General features: G+C 40.9%; 1 protein-coding gene across 2 annotated transcripts in view; it reads left to right on the top strand.

Moving 5' to 3' along the window:
- GLO1 (glyoxalase I) overlaps positions 1-21,318 on the top strand; it is a 295,016-nt gene extending 273,698 nt beyond the window's left edge. The window contains exons 2-7 of one of the 2 annotated variants that reach the window (XM_060244953.1): positions 6,841-6,950; positions 8,770-8,852; positions 11,807-11,947; positions 16,637-16,704; positions 18,453-18,542; positions 19,746-21,318. In XM_060244953.1, coding sequence (XP_060100936.1) covers positions 6,870-6,950; positions 8,770-8,852; positions 11,807-11,947; positions 16,637-16,704; positions 18,453-18,542; positions 19,746-19,834 — 552 coding nt within the window. In that variant the 5' untranslated portion in view covers positions 6,841-6,869 and the 3' untranslated portion in view covers positions 19,835-21,318. The remainder of the gene's footprint in view (positions 1-6,840; positions 6,951-8,769; positions 8,853-11,806; positions 11,948-16,636; positions 16,705-18,452; positions 18,543-19,745) is intronic. The other variant, XM_060244962.1, reaches the window with a different exon arrangement.
- The last annotated feature ends 571 nt before the right edge of the window (positions 21,319-21,889 follow it).

Below are 21,889 nucleotides of genomic sequence, written 5' to 3'. Positions count from 1 at the left end.
CTATTTACTGAGGCAATTAATAGGAGAGGAAAAAAGTGGTAAATAAGCCAAGAATTAATGTGATTTGTTTGTATATTTAGCTAGAATTAATGTGATTTGTTTGTATATTTAGCTAGTTGCATAATATGCAAATTATGTTACCCAGATTTGGGGACCTTGAATACATGGCAACTCTATCTCTGTTCAAACTTCTTGTTACCAAGCTCTTGAAATCCATTACCTACCAACTTCTCTTAGATATTTTACTGTCTCCCACAAATTCCTTAGAACTATATTCCTTAAGAATACAAACCCCCACTTTTTCTCCTAGAACATGAGCAACATATTACATTTTGTCTTCTTTACCAAGAGCAATGAATCAGCATCATATAAAAGACATATAAAAGACAAACGTTTTTCCTACTTTAAAGCAGGACTTGAAAGATCAATTCCACCCCCCTCCCCATGTCAATATGGTCCCTCAACTTACCTTCTTCAAAAAGTTAGATGAGTCACTAGGGAGAGTCACTAGAAAGAAGCACTGAGCAGTTTCCCTGTTCTGCTTGGAAGAAAACTAAAACCGGTTGCTATCTAGTTGCAGTTGGTGGAAGGATTCATAACAAGCACATGCAGAGTATATATGTGGAACTATGTGTGGAAGGATACATGGAATTCTAAAGGATGCAAGATTAAAACTGACTGTTGGACACAGAATCTGATGACCCAATAATGGGATGGAAACACACACACCAGCAACTTCTTGCCCTGAACTAATTGCCAATCAGGAGATATAGACTTTTCAGTGTCCCAGAAGGAGCAGGGGCTGGGGCAAATCTGGGAAAAGAAATTGTAGCCCAATAGTAGTAGTGCCTAATAAAATTTGTGGCAGGGCATGAGCTTTCATGAGTCACTGCTCACATCTTCAGATACTGCTAAAATGTGAGTCCATTGGTTCTTATAACTTGGACAGTTGAGTGATTTCAGATGCCAAATGACAATAGTGTAACATAAGTCTGACATAAAAAACTACAACATTTAAAAAAAAAGTGGGAGAACGTTTAACCTCCCAGTACGTTCAGTTGCTGACCTTAGAGTAGCAGTTCTCTTACAAAGGAATTTCAAAGTAAGACTATAAGCCACAGGGTTATAGTGACCACAATTACTAATATTTCATGCACTATACTTCCAAATTTATAGGTGAAATACAACACACACATACATTTGCAATCTAGAGTGACCTGTCTCTGTATGTTTTATCCTTGTGTGAGAGAAATGACAATAGTGGACATTGGTAATGAGTCAGGAAACTAGGTCTCAATTCAGTTCTGGAGGATGAGCTTCATCATCAGTTGCAATTAATCAGTCTCTCTAATCTTACTCTAAGGTCAGCAATTGAACGTACTGGGAGGTTAAATGTTCTCCCACTTTTTTTTAAAATGTTGTAGTTTCTTATGTCAGACTTATGTCCATCGTTTTGTCCATCCTCCTGAACTGAATCCTCTTGGACTGACTTGAGACTTAGGTTTCCTGTCTCATTACCAATCTCATTACCAAATCTCCACACCTATTACCCCTCTGCATATCACACCTAATCCAATCATATAGAGGATGGTCATATAGAGGATGGTGTGGAATTGTTTTCTGTAGGACCAAAACCAATGGGTTGAAATTAAATCAAAAGTTTCCGGCTCAACATTAGGAAGAACTTTCTGACCATGAGAGCGGTTCCTCAGTGGAACAGGATTCCTCAGGAGGTGGTGGGCTCTCCTTCCTTGGAGGTTTTTAAACAGAGGCTAGATGGCCATCTGACAGGAATGAAGATCCTGTGAATTTAGGGGGAGTATTTGTGAGTTTCCTGCATTGTGCAGGGGGTTGGACTAGATGATCCTGGAGGTCCTTTCCAACTCTATGATTCTATAAACCTACTATTGTCATTCACCTGCAATTGCCATTTGGCATCTTAAATCAGCTTTATAAAGTTCATATCTCTGGTACCTGATATTATGTTTTATAGCACATATGGCCTGGCCCAACAAAGTGAAATTTATGTAGGGTCGCCAAGTCCAATTCAAGAAATATCTGGGGACTTTGGGGGTGGAGCCAGGAGACATTGGGGGTGGAACCAGAAAACATTGGAGGTGGAGGCATAAGCAAAGTTGTGACAAGCACAACTGAACTCCAAAGGGAGTTCTGGCCATCACATTTAAAGGAACTGCACACCTTTTAAATGCCTTCCCTACATTAGAAATAATGAAGGATAGGGGCACCTTCTTTCAGGGCTCATAAAATTGAACCCCCTGGTCCAATCTTTTTGAAACGTGGAGAGCATTTTGAGGAGAGTCATCAGATGCTATGCTGGAAATTTGGTGCTTGCTGGGGGTAAAGTGTAGATGACTGGGGAAGGCAATGGCAAACCATCCTGTAAAAAGTCTGCCATGAAAATGTCATGATGCGATGCTACCCCAGAGTTGGAAACGAATGGTGCTTGTACAGGGGACTACCTTTACCTTTTTACCATGATTTCAACTCCTTTATTATCTGTATAGAAATTTACTGCTTGTTGCAGAAAAAAATAAAAATTGGTTCACTTATTTCACAATTTATGTTTTTATACTGTTTAAACATTTAGAGAAGTACTAATGCTTAGAAGCTTTTAGGTTTTAGCTGAGAATTAGGTCAGTAAAAGGGAAGCTACTTTAGAACAATATTCTTCTGAGCATATATTTGTTAGAAAAGCTGAGAAATGCAAATGGAAGGCTAAGTTCTCATAGGAACTTATATGGAGTTTGGTCTGAGATATCCAGATTAAGAGATGGTGGACATCAGCCAGACCATCTGCAGATTTCAGCTTGTGGAAAAGGCTAAAATGACCTGAGAAATAGATGAATATTGAGATAATTCTCAATATAAAAGCCTCATAAATTCACCACCATCTTGCTGGCATGAATCAGAGGGCTAAGAAACTCCTCTGGGCAGGTTCAGCCACAAGCATTGTTAAAGATCTTTAACAAAAGGAACTTTTAACAAAAATTGAGCTGATAGGATTTTGCGAGAGAAGAGAACTTAGTTTTTAGCAAACAGCCTATAGCAGGTATAATATAAGAGGTATATTAACTTTAGAAATTTAAAGAAAGTCTAACTATTGAAATTTCTAATTATTGTAACTGGAGAAGTATTTTAATTGTATTAACTGGATTTAATTGTACAAGAATTTACCTAACTGTTACTTATACCTAACTGTATAAGATGCACTAGAGTTTAACTGGAAGTATAATGTGAATTTGTTTGCTAACTGTTCTTGCCTTCCTATTAATAGCATAAGTCTGCTGTTCTGTGAGAAGACCTGCAGTACAATAAAGTTCATCTCTTGTTTATGAAATTTGCCATTGGGTCTCAGGTACTGGTTTTCTATGGGAACGTCATATTGTTTGGGAAATTGTGGTTATAGGAAGGGCTTATGAACTAGAGAAAGAGAAAAATTCTCCCACACTGCTATTCACCGATTTTACCAAATTTGTTACTCCGATCTTAGCCGTATTTTCTTCTGCATCTTGTCTCCAATTAGCCCTTCCTGGCAACTAATCCTCCCGTACCTATATGTAACGCTTGAGGAAATCTCTTTCAATGTATCTGAAGGAGTGTGCACCTACACATGCTAACTTTCTCAGTTCTTGTTTATATTCAGAATTGAACTTTGTTGGTTTTGGAGACAGACCTGTAGTCAGGAATTTTTTCAGGAGGGGGCACTGAGATGGGTGCAAATTAAATTTAAATAACAAAGCAGGGGAGGGAGATGGATTAACCCCCCCTCATCTGCCCTCAACAAGATATACTCAAGCGTCTCTCCATTTAACTCCTGAGGAGCCAGTATGGCAAAGCAAGAAAAAGTGTGAGGAAGGGGGTTAAGCAGCTTCAAAGCCACTGGACAAAATGGAGAGTGGGAGCTGCCTGAGGACAGTTCCCAAGCTGCTTGACTTTTTTCTCCATAGACTTCACACCCAAGCAAAGTCAACCCCCGGCCAGTGTAGCCCCTCAGAGACATCTGGGAGGAGGGCAGGGGAGGAGAGCAGCATGCCACTCACCCCAGGCTTCCTCCCCCTCCCAGCTCTGGGTGAATTGCAGTGAATCAAGGTTGCAGCCCTGGGTGAGTCACTCATGCTTTGGGCTGGCATGGCAGTGGCACAGCTACTGCTGAATTAGGAAATCTTGGAGGAGCTCAGAAAGCATGAAAGGACTCTGGGAGACTTGTTGGGGAAGCAGCAAACAACAGGCAGCCTACTTCAGCTGCTGCCTGCAGCACCTGCAGAAAGAAGAAGAGATTGGATTTATACCCCGCCCTTCACTTGGAGTCTCAGAGTGGCTTACAATCTCCTTCCCTCCTTCTCCCTACAACAGACACCCTGAGAGAGCTCCTTTGAGAATTGCTCTTGAGAGAACAGCTCTTTCAAGAACTGTGACTGACCCAAGATCACTCAGCAGTGTATGTGAAAGAGCGGGGAATCAAACCTGGTTCTCCCAGATTAATCAGCATACTTAACCACTACACCAAACTGGCTCTCCTTCCACCACCCCCAGCCATTCCTCCACTTGTACCTGCTCAGTGACCTAAGGTCAGTCACAGTTCTTGAAAGAGCTGCTCTCTCAAAATCAGTTCTTGAAAGAGCTCTCTTAGCCCCACTACTGCTCCTTCCTTCCAGGGTGGGGGCATGGCAGATTCAGGAGGAGGTGCTGCCCTCACCACACCCACCTAGCTACAGCCCTGCTTGGAGGTGCCACTGGACTCAGGAAGCTCCCTTATACTGAATCAGACCATTGGTCCCTCAAGGTCAGTATTGTACAGTCAGACTGATAGCAGGTCTCCAAGCTCTCAGGCTGAGCTTTCACATTACTGACTGCCTTGTCCTTTTAACTGGAGATGCTAGGGATTAAGCCTGCATGCCAAGCAGATGTTATACCACTGAGTCACAGCTCACCCTGCTTAGCTAAGCTCAAACTTTATTCTGTTTGTTAATATAAATTTTATTTTAAACTTTTTGAAGGAATACAGAATAAAGATGATGGGTAGGAGAAAATAAATAAAAAGTAAAATCGCCAAAACCCAATTCAGAGGGGAATTTTGTGAACATAAAGGACAATCCTTAATTAAAACTTGTGTATTTTTGTGAAAAATATATAACATGGTAGCTTAAGATACCACTAAAACAACCTACTCAACTTATTTTAACATTTTCTCATAGTATATTATCATTTTTATCTACTATTCACAGATTTTACCAACTGCCTCAGCTATAATTACCATTACTTATGCATCTTTCTGGCAACTACCGCCCCCCCCCCCCCCGCCTCAATATGTAATTGTTGAGGAAGTTCTGGTTCAAGAAGAAGAGACTGGATTTATACCCTGCCCTTCACTTGGAGTCTCAGAGCAGCTTACAATCTCCTCTTCCTCTTCCCACAACAGACACCATGTGAGGTGGGGCTGAGAGACCTCTTTTGAGAACTGCTCTTGAGAAAACAGCTCTTTCAAGAACTGTGACTGACCCAAGGTCACTCAGCAGGAATGGGGAATCAAACCTGGTTCTCCCAGATTAGAGTCCATGCACTTAACCACAACACCAAACTGGCTCTCACTGTATCCGAAAAAGTGTGCTCACACATGAAAGCTTATACCTTGAATAAACTTTGTTGTCTTAAAGGTGCCACTGTACTGAAATTTTGTTATGTCTATGGGAAGTAGCTCTTTCCTACACATCTAGGTTGTGCTGATTATTTATTTATTTATTTATTTATTTATTTATTTATTTATTTATTTCAATTTTATTCTGCCCTCCCCACAAACCGGCTCAGGGCAAATCAAATAATATACAATAGATTAAGTATAGTTCAATAAATTAAAACAGTTAAAAACAGACAGCCAATGATTAGTGATTACACCAGGAGTAAGCAGATACAGATTAAAATACTGGAAGTGCAATCAGAAACAGAGTTGCTTCCTTCTAACTCTACTGACTTCTGTGATATTAGAAGGGTATCACTCTTTAGGACTACACTATAATGGACTCACAAGGTGATGCTGCCCTGCCACCCATGCAGTGCACCTCTGCCAGGAAATCTTGATGGGTGGCCCCATTAAGTTATACCCATGTTAAGGCAATTATTTTCCTGAAGAACTAACAGATACCCATCACGGGGGAGAGGTAGCTGAGAAGGCTATATAGTAGGGCTTCCTACACGTTTGTGTTTTTTAAAAAAATCAATGGCTGATAAAACTTTGTATACATAAAAAAAAATCAAAGATAGGTCTGTAGCACCTTAAAGACAAACACATTTATTATACAGTTTGATGAGTGCCAAAAAGTGTCTAAAACTATTGTTTGGTACACTTTAACCACTTGCATAATATTTTTATTACTATTTTGTTGCAAGTTGTCATTGCTCCGAATGTTATGTTTAATTCACGCGTAATAAACTCCACGTGTACTTCTCTCAAAATGCTGGTACTCTGTTGCCAATCAAATGCTACCACCCACACTGTATTTTAAAAGTACATTGCACCTTGATTGCTGAAATACTTAGGGTTTTTTTGCTACATTTGCCACTATTCCTTTTTCTTAAAAAAAAAAAAACCACCCCAAAACAGCGGTGCAGTCTGGGAATAAAGCCGCCGTTCAGCAGTGTATGATGGGAATTGTAGACGAACGGTATCACCCAAGAGACTATGTTGCTATTGGTGAAGATCAGTAAAGGGGCCCACCCAAATTTGCATTCTTTACGGCTATTGGTTGAAGATTTCTTTGCGTGTATAATCTTTCTGGAGTCGCAATAAAATGCCGTGTTAGGATAAGGAACACCTGTTGGGAGAGAAAGTGGTTCGGTAGCAACGCGTAAATATGTCTGAACAACCCGAGGTTAACGGCCTTACTGATGAAACAGCCTTTAGTGCCTGCTCGGATCCCGATCCCAGCACGAAGGTAAAGCGAAGGAACCTTAAAACGAGCGGTGGGTAAAATTGAAAAGCAGTGGTGGAAACGAAGTCAGAAGGAATTGCCGAGGTTTATTGAGGGCACGGCCTCCTTATTTGTATGGAGTGTGCATGGTCTCGTCGAGGGTTCCGTGGTCATCGTGTGGAGTACGTGGGAACGCTGTTCCGCCCGGACCAACCAGAGGGATTTCCTCGGGTATCACCTTTCACTTGCGTGTTTGCCTTTGCCAGAATTTAACCCGATCACATGGAAGTTCAGATCCCTCCCAGAATGCTTCAGTAGGTTACAGCGTATGCTGTTATGTAAAATAACTCTGGGTATCTGTTTAACCAAAGGTGGGGTTTTTCGGAGTGAGTTTATGTATTCATTACTTTGCACAGAGCGGGAGCGTTAATTCGAAATAAAAGCCTTTCATGTTAATGCCAAGGTACTTCATTGCATTTCAGGCCAAAGCACCTTCGGTGGTAGTGGTTTTCTGGTTTAACTACCCAGTATTGGCTCAAGGCTGACTCAGCCTTTCATCCTTCCGAGGTCGGTAAAATGAGTACCCAGCTTGCTGGGGAAGGGAAGTGTAGATGACCGGGGAAGGCAATGGCAAACCACCCCGTAAAAAGTCTGCCGTGAAACGTCACCCCAGAGTCGAAAATGACTAGTGCTTGCACAGGGGACTACCTTTACCTTTTTATTTGCCATTCCAAAAAATAAGGAACACAACTCATCTTTCAGTAAACAGTTTTGTATACCATATAGCTTTTCATGGAACAACCTTCGATGTTTTTTCTAAGCCAAGGGTGGCCACGCTCAATGTAAGAGCCGCACAATAAATATTAGATGTTTGAGAGCTACAAGACATGAACATCAGATGTCTGAGAGCTGAAAAACAGGAAGGAAGGAAAACGAATAAATGAGGGAGAGGGAAGTGGAAAGAAAGTAACTTTGTCTTTACATGCCTTCTCCAAGTTGCTGGCTTGACTTGGAGAAGTGATTCAAAGAGAGAAATGCCTTCTCCAAGCCAATCAACAGGGTTGGATGCTTCGAGAGCCACACAGTATGTGTGAAAGAGCCACATGTGGTTCCTGAGCTGCAATTTGGCCACCCCTGTTCTAAGCCATTCTGTTACTTATCCCAATTTGAAGGAAAACATTTTGCTGCTGGGGCAGAATCGTGTTTATTAACTTTTCCTTTTGAGTGGATTTGCAAAATAGTTTTTGGGGTGTATAATATTTGTCGTTTTGTCATTCCCTGTTCTTTCTTGCGTCTTTTTCTAATAACTCTGAATGAATAGACAAAGTGGTAAACAAGGGAAAAATGATTGTGGGAATTCTGTCTCCCTTAACAGTAACATTATAATTCCAACCATCATCTACATGATGGCATATACTTGTTGCCAGGGCTTTTTTTGTAGCAGGAACTCCTTTGCATATTAGGCCACACACCCCGATGCAGCCAATCCTCCAAGAGCTTACAGGGCTTTTAGTACAGGGCCTACTGTAAGCACCAGGAGGATTGGCTGCATCAGGGGGTGTGTGGCCTAATATGCAAAGGAGTTCCTGCTACAAAAAAGCCCTGCTTGTTGCCATTATATAACAATATGTATCTGTAGATTTACACAAATAATAATCGTTCCATATCTAACTAGTCCAAGTCTTCTATGGAAATTTTTAATGTTAAGATCACATTAATATCATATGGCCTTGACATTATTTGGGCCTTTATTTCAGTTATTCAGTGAAATTTCACCCCACCCCATATTCTAATGTTAGCTTTTTCATAATGCACCAGAATATAACTAGTTATCTTTCGGCAGGATTTTCTGTTACAACAGACAATGCTAAGAATAAAAGATCCTAAGAAGTCGCTGGATTTTTATACTCGAGTTCTTGGCATGACGTAAGTATTAATGGTTTTGGATTAGGTTTTTTTAATGGCACATTCTTCCAAAAATCCTACCTACTTGTTCGCTAAAAGTGCAAGATTAGGCACTTAATTACAGAACTCACTTTTCTGCAGGAATTACATTGCAATCCCATACAGAGTTACTTCAGTTTAAATTCACTGAAATCCTGGAATAACTTGAATAATTTCTAGCAGGTTTTTGGTATTAGATTTAATAAATCACACCCTACATTCTTCTTACTACAGATAATGGCAGAGGAGAGTTAAGAGTCATTAAAATTAACTCTCTCCAATTCATAGGGGCTCCAAAAATTCAAATAATGAGAAGTGAATAAGAGATGTGCTACCTAATCTTGAAATTTATTGTGCCTCTAAGCTTTTTGACCTAAGGCAGTATCCTGGTGTGGGACACAGGGCTTTTTTTGTAGCAGGAATGTCTTTGCTTTTTTTGTAGCAGGAACTCCTGAGCCGCCCTGAGCCCGTTGGGGGAGGGAGGGTCCCCCTGAGCCCATTGGGGGAGGGATAAATTTGATTAAATAAATAAATATTAGGCCACACACCCCTGATGTAGTCAATCCTCCTGGAGCTTACAATAGGCCCTGTGCTAAGAGCCCTGTAAACTCTTGGAGGATGGCTACATCAGGGGTGTGTGGCCTACTATGCACAGGAGTTCCTGCTACAAAAAAAAAGTCCTGCTGATAGAGAATGATCTCATGATCTTAGGTATTATTCATTAGTCTGTAGGAAGCTATATTGCCTTAAGTACCTCTAGCAATCATGTCTTTACAAATAGGTGTAAATTGAGAACGCTAGTTCTGCATAACACACCTGACATTAACAAAATGCCCAGTCATAGGCTGACTAATAGGGTGTGTATGGATTTGATGCAACTGTGTTATGAACACTATTGTGTTCTTTCCTTGCCCTCTGGTAGATTAATTCTGCTGTTTGAGTGCAAGACAAAGATGATATTTAACAGGAGTAGTAATTTAAAGAAGCTGGAAAAAGGAAGAGGAAAATGAATTGCTGGTGCTCTAGAATGGTTGAGTGAGCATCCATGCAGAAAGGAATACCAATTTAGTTACATTTTTTATTTTTATCATTGCATCACTTTTGGAGCAAGCTGAATGACCTAGCTGTAGCACATGTATCTTCCTGTGTTTCAAACTGGGCTAACAGCCTTGGCCTTTAGTTGTGTCCTTTTAAAAAGTACAGTATAGAGCAAACAAATTGGACTGTGTATGCTTGTTCAGAAATTCCCAGTTTCTTTATTAAGTGTGTACAAACACAATAGTCAGTGCAGTACAGTAAGCAGAGAATCAGACTGGGAAGATCTTCATTTATGTTTTCTTCACTTATACACTCTCCCCAATGGGAACCTAAAGCAACTTGCATTGTTCTTCCTTCATCTTGTCCTAATAACAACCTGTGAGTAAGGCTGAATGTGTGTAAGGCAGAGAGTTGAGAGTTATCCTTATAACAACCCCGTGAGTACGTCCAAGATCATGACACAAGCTTTCAGGGCAAATTGAGGATTCAGATCTGTGACTACTGGATCCTACTCTGACCACTAGGTAACACTGGGTCTCGCTGGCTTGGGTTCAGATTAATTAAGCTTGTTAATTAAACATGTGGCATTCAGTTTGTTGTGAGGTTGAAACTGAAAAAGATGCTGCACTTTTGGATAAACTTTTTGTATGCATTCAGTATTTAGAAAATTAAATATTTTTCCCCCTTAGGAAAGCAAAATGTCACAGCTGAGACCCCCCAACCCCCCCAAATGCTTTATACCTGGTCTGTCAAAATGAGTTGTGTAGATTTTATAGACCTCTGTTGCATATTTTTTGTGCTGCAGTTAGTGACAGAGGATGTAACCAATATTAGGTTATATTTTTGTGTAGCATGTTTTTGTTCAGCTCAGCTGAATAGGCTGCAGTGCTGCAGGTTCTTCTCAGAATTCTGGTAAGAGCAAGTTAGATTTACAAATCAAACCAGTTTGCTAAGTATAATAGTGTATTACATTAGTGACATCAAATAGTCAAGTAAAAACATGCAAGACATGTCATGTCATCTCACTCTTGGGAATTAAAAGTATTAATGGAAGCTACATGGTGGCAAGTTAGTTACTTCAGAGCATGTCTGGTCTTCTCAGGGATGGCAAGGAGGAGGTTAACATGCATGGTTGTGCCTAACTTTGCTTCTGCAGTGGTTGTAAAGCTTGATTTCTTGGGATGCTATCTTTGTGTCTGGGCTTCTCCCTCTCTGGATTGCTTTGGGTTCATGTTTGTTAGATGGTCCACTTTTAAAGAAAAATGCTTCAGTTAGTTTAAATGAGCAGGTGAAAAGTTCAGTTACACTCTCTCCTTGCAACTATCTTTTCCATTCATGTTCTGACTGCATCTTATCCAAGACTAATATACTTTCATGTGCACATGTGAAGCAAAGGCTTATATGTGATTTTAGCAATTCCTAACCATACCTGTTCAATCTTCCTCCAGACTTCCTTTGCATATTGTGTTAAGCAGCTTACCAGAGGATCCTTCAGTAACTAACATGTTCCATTCTTAATGGCAACTTTAGCAAATCACCTTTTTGATACACAAGACTCTTTACAGCCCTTTTACTTAGCTAAGTTCTGATTTGGGTTTGGGATCCATGAACTCCTAATGTTCTGTGTGCCCCCTAATAAATCTTTTTGGCTTTTTTGACATTTTATAAGCATTTCAATACCTGTACACTTTTTAAATATGTACAATATTTTCCCTTCGCTGAAAAGCAAGTGGTACAAGTATTGCTTTTCTAGCTTTGCTTTCAGTAACAGCAGAACAGCTATGAGCGTTTTGACATAAGAATGAAATTTCACACCTTTGAATGTATGCAGTGGTGCCATGTTGCCTCTTCCCATGGACTTTTTTTTTTAAAAAAAAAATCAATCTGTTGTCTTCTAGATTACTCCAGAAGTGTGACTTCCCTGTTATGAAATTCTCCCTGTACTTCCTGGCTTATGAAGATAAAAATGATATTCCAAAAGATGCCAAAGAGAAAACAGCTTGGACTTTTTCTCGAAAGGCCACACTGGAACTCACACAGTGAGTGTTAAATTGCTTTATCTACATATTTTCTCTTTAACAAATGAATTCTACCTGTGTATTGTTAACTGTCTTGATCCTTCCCCTCCCCACCCCTTCCAGGACTTAATTATAACTCTGGTTAGTTTAAGCTACCTTATTGTACAAGTCTCTTGACAGTGGAGTACCTTTCTCATACCTTAAGTAACCACAGCAATTTGCTGAAACACCATGGATCAGTAACTTTTAAGGAAAAGGCAATTTTTGATGAGTCATAAGCCCTGTTAATTTTTATTTTAAAAAAATTCCCACAAGAAGCAGTAAATATCCCATTTCATTGGGCTGGGGTGGTGGTTGTCTGTTACCAATCAGGTAATTTTCTGCATTTGGAGGATACCATAAGTTAGACATTGAAGGGGGTGTGGGAAACTGTTACTTGAAATGTAGAAGTACATCCCAGGTATGAAATCTTCCCAAAAGAATATTAGACTAAAGAAGAAATGTGAAAGAAGTAATGAATATCACTAAAGATAATACTCATTATATGGGCCATGCTTTCGAATTTCACATATGCTTGTCACTTGCTATTAAAAAGAAAATGTTGATTCCAGCATATGTTTCAAATCATAACAAAAGTGCCTTTTGGTTCTTATCAGTGTGTCGCCATATGTTACTAGTGTGAGAGCTAAAGTCTAACCAGAATGTTTTGACTGCAGTGATAGTCTTTGATAACTGTTCAGAATAAATCTAAAACATTCTTGCCAGTGTCATCTAATACTTATAAAAGAAAATAAGTGATGTGTAGTATAGTGTGAATATGAGAAACCATGACTGTGGGTTATGGCAAAAAGCTGCACTATGAATGAACAAGGCTCTACCTGTATCTGCTCTTATCTCGTAAGCTCTTGCCTTAAATACTTTGTACCTTTTGTCACTGAAACAGGACTTGAGGCTCGCTTCATGTGTTTTTATAAAAGAAAGTTTTTAAAGTGAATGATTGATACAGGACAGTGATTAGCACTTGTTTTTTAGTTTCCTGACTTTGGGGGTCAGGGGAATATAGAAATGAAACCTATATATTCTGCCTTCCCTAGTAATCCTCCTGACCCCAAACTTAAACCATGGGGGGGTGGGAGGAGATGATGAATAAGAACTTTGGTTTCAGTGCACAAGCTGTGTAGTGCCAGCAGGGACAGAATGAGTAAGGTTTCAGGCCATGTATCCATCCTAGTAACATGCAGGTCTAGTCTACTCATTCAGCAGAATAAGGTGGAAGAATTCTGAGTAGGCTATACCAGACTGCAGGTAAAGCTAAAGAAATAAAGCTCCCAAGGGTGAAAGATTCTATGCCAGTGCTATAGATTTGTACACATCGGGTGATTACAGACCGGCACTTTGGGTTGACTTAGAGACCCCTCTGAAATCGACCCAAAATCTTTCCAGTCGGCAACATCTGCCCGTCCTCCCGTTCTCATCCTGTCCTCCAGGCTCCTGAGACCAGCTCAAAAAGCTGCCACTTACAAATTGGTAGCAAATCTTTTGAGCCAGCTACCATTTGCCTCCCTGCCATCTGGATGGAGAAGGGTGCACACAAGGCAACTCAGTTGTGTGAAACCGCCAAGCCGCCCCAAGCTGCTTCCGCCTTTTTTTTTTTGCAAAAAAACTGCCCAGAGCGCTGGAGTGCACGAGTGCTCAACTTATCTAGGGAAAAAAAGAGTGCACACCCCCCCTTTCAGGCTGAATTGGGCCCCCGGTGGCTTGAGGGCTGTGGGGGTCCTTCTCTGGCTCCCCAGTCCCCACCTCCCTCCCGTTCCCTCCATGTCAATGCCGGGAAAGGGGCTGTGGAGCCGCCGGTGCTTCCCAGGGTATGCAAAGGGCCCCCCCTCCCCGACCAACTGATCGGGAGTAAACTAGCTCCTGAGACTGGCAGCTCCTATGCTGGCTCTCTGGTGTGATCACTGTCAGTGCGAGGTGAGGGGGCAGCATTAGCAGTGGGAAGAATGAACCCCTCCCTCCCTTGATCGCGTGGGAAGGGAGGGGGGGAAGAGATGGCGGCAGTTGCTCTTTCAGGGGCTCATCCTTCCCACTGCTGCCCCCTCGCCCTACACTGACAGCAATCATGCCAGAGAACTGGCATAGGAGCTGCCAGCCTCAGGAGCTTTACCCCCAATCAGCTGAGAGGAAAGTTATTGTGGCATCAGAATAACAGGGGTCTTAAAGGCTTTCCCTTTGTGTAGATTCAGTAAAGGAGCTCCAGTTTACAAACAGAAAACAGTACATAAAAGCTCAACTGACTGGCATACCAAGAGTCCATCCTGAGTCAGTCACACCCGCCCCCATTTGGTACTGCAGCTTCTTTTTCCAGTTGGGGTGACAGCGAGAGGCAGCAGTGCTGATCATGTTGCAGTGGAGTGGGCTGCAGATCCCTAGGCTGGGTATCACCTGTGCAGTACTGCTGCCCTCTTATCACTAGGTAAAAGCTTGGTTAACCAGCATATGTAGTTAGCGGGCAACTCCTGTTCTCTGTGTATGGCAACTCACACTGCTTTTACTTTATTTCCAATCTACATATTTTCTAGTTCTGAAAGAGTAGATGTTTGTAGCCTTGCCTACCAAAACATGAAGAACAAGTGGGTATTTTAATCTTCCAGAAAACCATTACAGCTAGTCGGTAGCTTTTTGTTTTAGTTTTTAAAAATCTTGTACCTTTCATAAAAGGAGGAAATGTAAAAGGGAATAATAAAATGTAAACGTTGTTTGGTTATAGATTTCATTGATTAACCAGAGGATGCTAGTGTCCACCATCCATAGGGAACGGTTACCTTTCTATAATTATCCTTGAAACACATCCTGATTTAAAATGCTTATTGTAAATAAAGGTATTAATGTCCATCATGTAAATTAGAGAAATAACATTATTAGGGTTTGTAGAGTCTTTCGGGATCAAGTGCCGTGTTGTACTGGAGAAAGTTTTCCTTCCAGACGTTTCGTTCTCAGCTGCGGAGAACATCCTCAGTGGCGTTGCAGCCGGAGCAGGCACTCAGACCTTCTTGGCTGCTGTGCATTGAGTGGGGCCAGGGCTGCTGGAGAGCTGCTATTTCTAGGCTGGAGGGGGTGTGATAAAAGGGCAATTGGTTTGTGGATGTGCCCATTGTTTGGTGGGGCTTCCTGGAAGAGTAGTGATAAGGAAACTGGCTGTTGAATGTGACCATTGTTCTGTGTTAATTGCTGGGAGGGTTGGAAGGGGTTTGAAGATAAGGAAGATGGTTGTTGACTGTGCTGATTGTTTTGTGGAATTTGCTGGTGGAACATGTGGAACCCTAATGATGTTACCAGCCGTGAAAACCTGAAATCTTTGAGAAATAACATTGCCTACAACTGTTTACCTGTTCTTGTCCTCCTGTAACTGGTTGTGTATTTGTGGTTTGTAACCTATGATTTGTCATCAGAGTGGAATAGACATTCCCCATCATATTCCAGAGACAATGCTGTCTTGTTTGTGTGAATGTGAGGTGAGAAGAGCACTAGGTGTAATACGGTGGGTATGTAGTATGTGGGGGAGTACCTCCACAGCAGAAGTGTGCTTGCTCTGGTAGAAATGAACTCTAGGGTTCAATCTACTTTTCCTCATTATTTTTCCTCTTTTTTCTTATTAATAGTAGGGATAAGGCCAGTTGTGAAGAAAAATACAATGGGCTTTAGAACGAGGCTCTGGGTGAGTGCCTTCCCAGACTTACTGTCTTCCCATACACCCAAGTGAAGGCATTCACTTCCCCACCCCACACACACTTCAAGGGGTGCTGATCTCTCCATCTGGAGAGCAGTTGTAATTCTGAGTGATCTCCAGCCCTCACCTAGAGATTGGAAACAGTAGTTCCTGAAGAGGAAATGGCTGGTTTGAAAAATGCAGTGTATGGCATTGTACCTGTCTGAGGTCCCACCCCTCCTCAAACCCCACCCTCTCCAGGCTCCACCCTTTAAATCACCTGGAATTTCTCAACCTGGAGTTGGCAATCCTATCTCCTTCCTTATATCTGCTCATCTCTCCCTCAGCCAGTCGTGGGAAGGCTTTCTCTTTGGCTCTTTCCCTCCTCCTCTGTCCCTCAGCCAATCAAAGGAAGGCTTTCTTTCTCTGCTCTGCAAAGCAGTTTGACAGGCAACTTAGCCAATGGGAGAGTAGGTAGAGGCAGCAATGCTAGAACCAAGGTTGGTTGCCTTTTATTGACATAATCAGTTTGGCTGGCTAGCAACAGCCACTCAGGTGGGAGGGAGGAGCGGATTCAACCAATGAGTTCTCCCTCAAAGGCCAAAATAGAACTTGAAAGGGCTTCCCTCACCAGCTACTACTGAGAGAACCAAGCTTGGTTGTTTTTTACTGGAAGAAGCAAAATTAGTTGCCTAGCAGCAGCCACTGCCTAGTGGTTTCCCCAGAGGGTCAATCCTTGTCTGGCCTGGGGACAGGAGTGGGTGGGAGAGAACAGAGTCAGCTAGTGCAACACAAGAGCAGTTGATTGATGTTTTGATTGGACAAAGATTGATGCACCACAGTCCCAACCAAAGAGGGAGCTTGGATTTGCCAAGATGAAAGGGGAATTATATATATAAAAGATTTGTGCTTTTTGAAGCTAAAGAGTCTTTGATTTGTTTTTAAGTTATGTTAATCAACATTCCCTTTCTTTTACTTCCATTTCTCTCCTTTTCTTCTCTCAGCAACTGGGGCACAGAAAATGATGAAAACCAGACTTACCACAATGGCAATTCAGACCCACGAGGATTTGGTATGTTGAAGAAAGTAAGAGTGTCAATCACAATTTTTCTTTTTAAGAGTTGTCTGTAAATCTCCCAAGTAAACTTCGAATTGAATATCAATCAATTTTCAGTATTACCAAAATATAGACTAAAAAAAATTAAGTCAGTTGTAAGATGGGAGACTTATTTTGGCTGTAGCACATGCAAAAAGGATCTAGGGGTCTTAGTGGACCATTCACTAAACATGAGTCAGTAGCATGATGCAGTAGCTAAAATGGCAAATGCAATTTTGGGCTGTATCAACAAGAGTGTAGTGTGAAGATCACAAGAAATGATGGTATCACTTTATGTGTCTAGAGGAAGGCAACCAAGACAGTGAAGGGTCTGCAGGTCAAGTCCTATGAGGAAAGGTTGGAAGGAGCTGGGTATGTTTACCCTGGAGAGGAGATGACTGAGAGGTGATAGGAAAGCTGTCTTCAAGTATTTGAAGGGCTGTCATCTAGAGGATGGAGTAAAATTGTTTTCTTTTGCCCCAGAGAGTTGGACCAGAATGAATGGATTGAAATTAAATCAAAAGAATGTTTGAGTAAACATTAGGAAGAGCTTCCTGACAGTTAAAGTGGTTCTAAGTGAAACAGGCTTTCTCAGGAGGTGATGGGCTCTCCTTTGGAGGTTTTTAAGCAGAGGCTAGATGGATGTGCAGAAGTGGTACAGTTCACTAGTGTAGCTATGACTTTCTGCTTTTTTCCAATTATAATTGGAAAAATTGAACTCACAATATTTTTTCTTCCACTCACTTTTTTCCTCTTTATTTCTTCTGAGCATGGAACTATGATATTGTATGCTATAGTACAGTACTACAGAATACAAAGATATGACTGTGTTCCCACACTGTTAGCTGATTTTTTAAAACAGGGATGACCAACTTCCAGATAGCTTGGAAGCTATGTGACACCCACTCCCCCAAAAAAGTAGTCCTGTTCTATTTAAAACTGTGTCATCTCCCAGCAAAAGCTCCATCCATTATCAACTGAGGTAATAGATAAAATAGAAGACGAGAGTCCCTTGGACTGCAAGAAGATCAAATCAGTCAGTCCTAAGGGAAATCAACCCAGACTGTTCCCTGAAAGGACAGATGCTGAAGCTGAAGCTCAAATACTATGGCCACCAAATGAGAAGGGAGCACTCACTGGAGAAGACTCTGATGCTGGGAAAGACAGAAGGCAAAAGAAGGGGATGGCAAAAGATGAGATGGCTGGACAGCGTTACTGATGTAACAAACACAAATTTGAGCAGACTTCAGAGGATGGTGGAAGACAGGAGGGCCTGGCGTGACTTTGTCCATGGGGTCGCAAAGAGTCGGACTCGACTGTGTGACTGAACAACAACAAAAATAGTTTAAAAAGACAAATTTCTTTTCTTGCCTTTATGAATAAAACTTGGAGCAAACTTTCTATTTCATGTTGTAGTTGAGAAAAACCAGCTGCTCAAGTTGGCTGATCCTGCTTTAAAAGAGAATATATACTGCTTGCTCATTTATTCATTAGGTTTGTGTACTATATAAATTTTTTCTCTGTGAGAAAGTTAATTTCTCACCTTGAGATCCCACAGAAAATGCAACTTTTAAATTTTCTGGATACCATTTTCTTCTGTTTGTTCTGGGATATGTTGAATGTGCTTTTCAGTGCTACAAACATATTTGATTTATGAAAGAAATTACTAGAGTCTCGTATTCAGTGTTAACACTATTGCTCTTGATTGCTTTGTTGCTGCTCAGGTCATATTGGAATTGCTGTTCCTGATGTAAATGCAGCTTGTAAAAGATTTGAGGAGCTGGGAATAAAATTTGTCAAAAAACCAGATGATGGTAAGTCTTTGCCATAAATCAGTGGTTCTGAACCCTCAAGGGGTGTGTGTGAGAGAGAGTGTAAAATTTTGAAGGAATCTTGAGAGTGTGTAAAATTTTGAAGGAAAAAAAAATCCTGATAGGGAGAGCCTTTTTCTAGCACCCACCTAGAAATAATGGCCTTAATTTACCCTAGCACAGTATTCACAATAATTGGATTTCTGGGAGCAACTGCTTCCCCTCTTGCCCTATCAGCAGCTTGATTTCTAGAGAGCTGTTCCTTTGTTCTAACTGTGACTTCTTAAAAGAAGCCGGAGAGGTCATGTAGCGTTTGTCTAAAACCCACATTTAATAAATATCCCATCTCATAGGTGAGAGGGTCCCAATGTGGTGCCCGTGGGTACCTTGGCACTCGCTGACACCTTTTCTGGAACCTGTCAAGTGTTTTTAGGAAGTGGACTGAGCCAGGTAGGGCTTTTGCCCAGCAAGGCTTCTGATTGATTTTTGGAGATTTGATTGGTTGTGCAGATTTTTTTAAAAAATGTTGATTTGGCAGCAGCTGCCAGCACAGTGCAAGGATCTGAACTGTGTTTCTGAAGTTAAGGTGTGGCAATCACTTTGTGGCTGGCTTCACCTCCTGCGGCAATATTTTGTTGCTTCACCCACCATGCCATGTCAGAATTCCAAATGTGCCCACAGGCTTGAAAAGCTTGTGGATCCCTGCCATAGGACCTTGGCAACAGGTTGTATATACATAACTATATGTGAGGATTGCTGTGTGTTCACACCATGGAACAAAGATTATAGATTCAATTGAGAAATGGGATCTTTATCAGAAAACCTAAGATGTTTGTATAATCCTTCCCCCATCTATTTATTATGTAGAAAAAAATATATACATGAAGGTGCCTGGCCACTGATGGTTTAAATGTGTCATGATCCTTAGAATTAAATTATTCCTGTTTCTGATGCTTGTGACAAGTAAGGCAATACAATTGTGCTCATTTAACAATGAGGTTTGCAAGGCCACTTGCATGGGTTTGGTTTTCTTAGAATTGATAGCTATCTTGAATCTTCCAGTTGAACAGTAAATAAATGTAGGAATGCATACTGAAAATTGCCTGTAATTTCTACAGATGTCTGTGAAAGATGCTCCTCAGTGTAGTTTGAGAGGCTTGAAATGTGTTAAGTCTTGAATTGTAACAATATCTCCATCTTTTATAGGTAAAATGAAAGGGCTGGCTTTTATCCAGGATCCTGATGGCTACTGGATAGAAATCCTGAATCCTAATCACATGGTGACTCTTATCTAAGTTGGAAATATTTCACAGTGATCTTTCATCAAGAAAGACTGAAAATATACAAAAATGTGCTCCTGTTGTGAGGCATGCACTGGATTTAAGAAAAGAAAGTTTATATAGTCATTGAAGCCCATATGGTACAGTCTTCTAGTCCTTTTTTTTTTTTTGCCTGCTCTTCTGTTTGGCTTATCCTGAAGATGTTTAGCATAGTTAGTAACTGGAAAGTGTAAATACATCCTGGAGTGCCATTATATACTTCTACAAATATCTTGTTCGTAATTCCCTTTGCAGGATTTGCTGAATTTGGAGGATTTTAAATTATACTGTCTTTCAAAGTCTAAAAATGTACCTCCTCCAGCAGTCATTTTGTTGTTGCACCCACCGTGCCATGTCAGAATTCCAAATGTGCCCACAGGTTGGATATGCAAAAGACAACATTGCAAACTTAAATGTGTGAAGACAGGATATAACGTTCCTTTTGCTTGTTCCTTTTGCTCTGTCTTGTTCCTTTTGCTCTGATGGGGACAGAGCTTAATTTGAACTTATTGGAATTTGCTCAGATCTCAGTACTTGATGATATGGTACTCTTGCAACACTTTCCTAGTATTTGTTTCTTATGAAGTGATAAGTTTGAGTAAAAAAAGTGTTGCCCGTATTGCTTCTGAGCCCAATTTTTAGCAATGTAAGAATCCATTATCTAGACTGTGAAGAACCTTTCATCCAAGAACCCAAAATATAAGGAAAGTACTGTGGCAGAATCTGCAGTTAAAAATGAACAAGGATTGTCATGACCCCTTTCTACATGTGTGGTATAAATTTTATTAAGTGCAACCAGTCTTTCCTTTTATGAACTATGTAGAAGATATTGGATTTATATCCCGCCCTATACTCTGAATCTCTGAGTCTCCGAGTGGCCACAATCTCCTTTACCACCCCTCCCCCCCACAGACACCCTGTGAGGAAGGTGAGACTGAGAGAGCTCTTACAGCAGCTGCCCTTTCAAGGACAACTCCTATGAAAGCTATGGCTGACCCAAGGCTATCCCAGCAGCTACAAGTGAGGAGTGGGTAATCAAACCTGGTTCTCCCAGATAAGAGTCCACATACTTAACCACTACATCAACCCTTATGTAATAAGGATTGGATAAAAATGTGCACATGATATAATGTTCTATGTTGATAAAATTAAAAACAGGAATCTAATGTAGTCTAGATAAAATCATTTCAAATATTAGACTACCTACTGTGGCATAACTCTTACTGTATCTTTAAAGTGATAGTTGACTTCTGGATTGTTATATCTGAGGTTTGGAAACCTGATTTGTAAGCCAGTTAATAATGTTTGGTGATCAATTTATATTGACCTATTAGATTGTGCAATACATTTTGCCAAGAAGCCCTAACCAAATTATCTTAGCTAATACTCTGTTAGCAACACTTTAGATCTTGTTTTGGAATGCACAATGGCATCAAATAAAGTATTTATTTCCAAGCAAAGTTCTACATCACATTCTTTTGCCAGAACATACCTAAAAGTGCAAATGAAGAACAAAGAGTTGGGTAGGGAGCCAGCGATCCCACTCTAAAAGTTGAAATTGCCACCCTCCTGTTTCTCCAAATGACCAGATGCTGTTCTTATAGACGCAGTGAATAAGTGCTTCAGCTGTGCTCTAATAAGCAGGAATGGCTGGTTTGGGCCAAGTCAGTTGAGCTACTTCCCATGTGCTTAGGTCAAAGGTCTCCAGCATAATACCTATGGGTGCAGTGGAGCCCACCAAGTGGTTTTTAGAAAGTGCACAGGGCCAGCTGGGTGGGACATTTCGAGTTTCTGGTGTTTGATGTATAATGCTCTCTGTAGCTTTATGTAAAAGACTTTAGCTGTGTAAATAGAGTGATATTCTAAGAACACAATGTGACTTGCTTCTGACTAAACACTAAAGGGCAGCATTCCTAACTGGAACTTCTGAACATCTTCTCTAATATGGTATAGCCAGTCCTCTCTGGCTTGAATTCTTCCTTTCTCCCTTTTATTCCAAGTGGGGAGTGATTGATACTAAAGACTTGTAGA

Source organism: Heteronotia binoei, chromosome 1 (assembly GCF_032191835.1).
Source record: "Heteronotia binoei isolate CCM8104 ecotype False Entrance Well chromosome 1, APGP_CSIRO_Hbin_v1, whole genome shotgun sequence".
NCBI classification, from domain to species: domain Eukaryota; kingdom Metazoa; phylum Chordata; class Lepidosauria; order Squamata; family Gekkonidae; genus Heteronotia; species Heteronotia binoei.
This window is presented reverse-complemented; position numbering and strand designations above follow the sequence as displayed.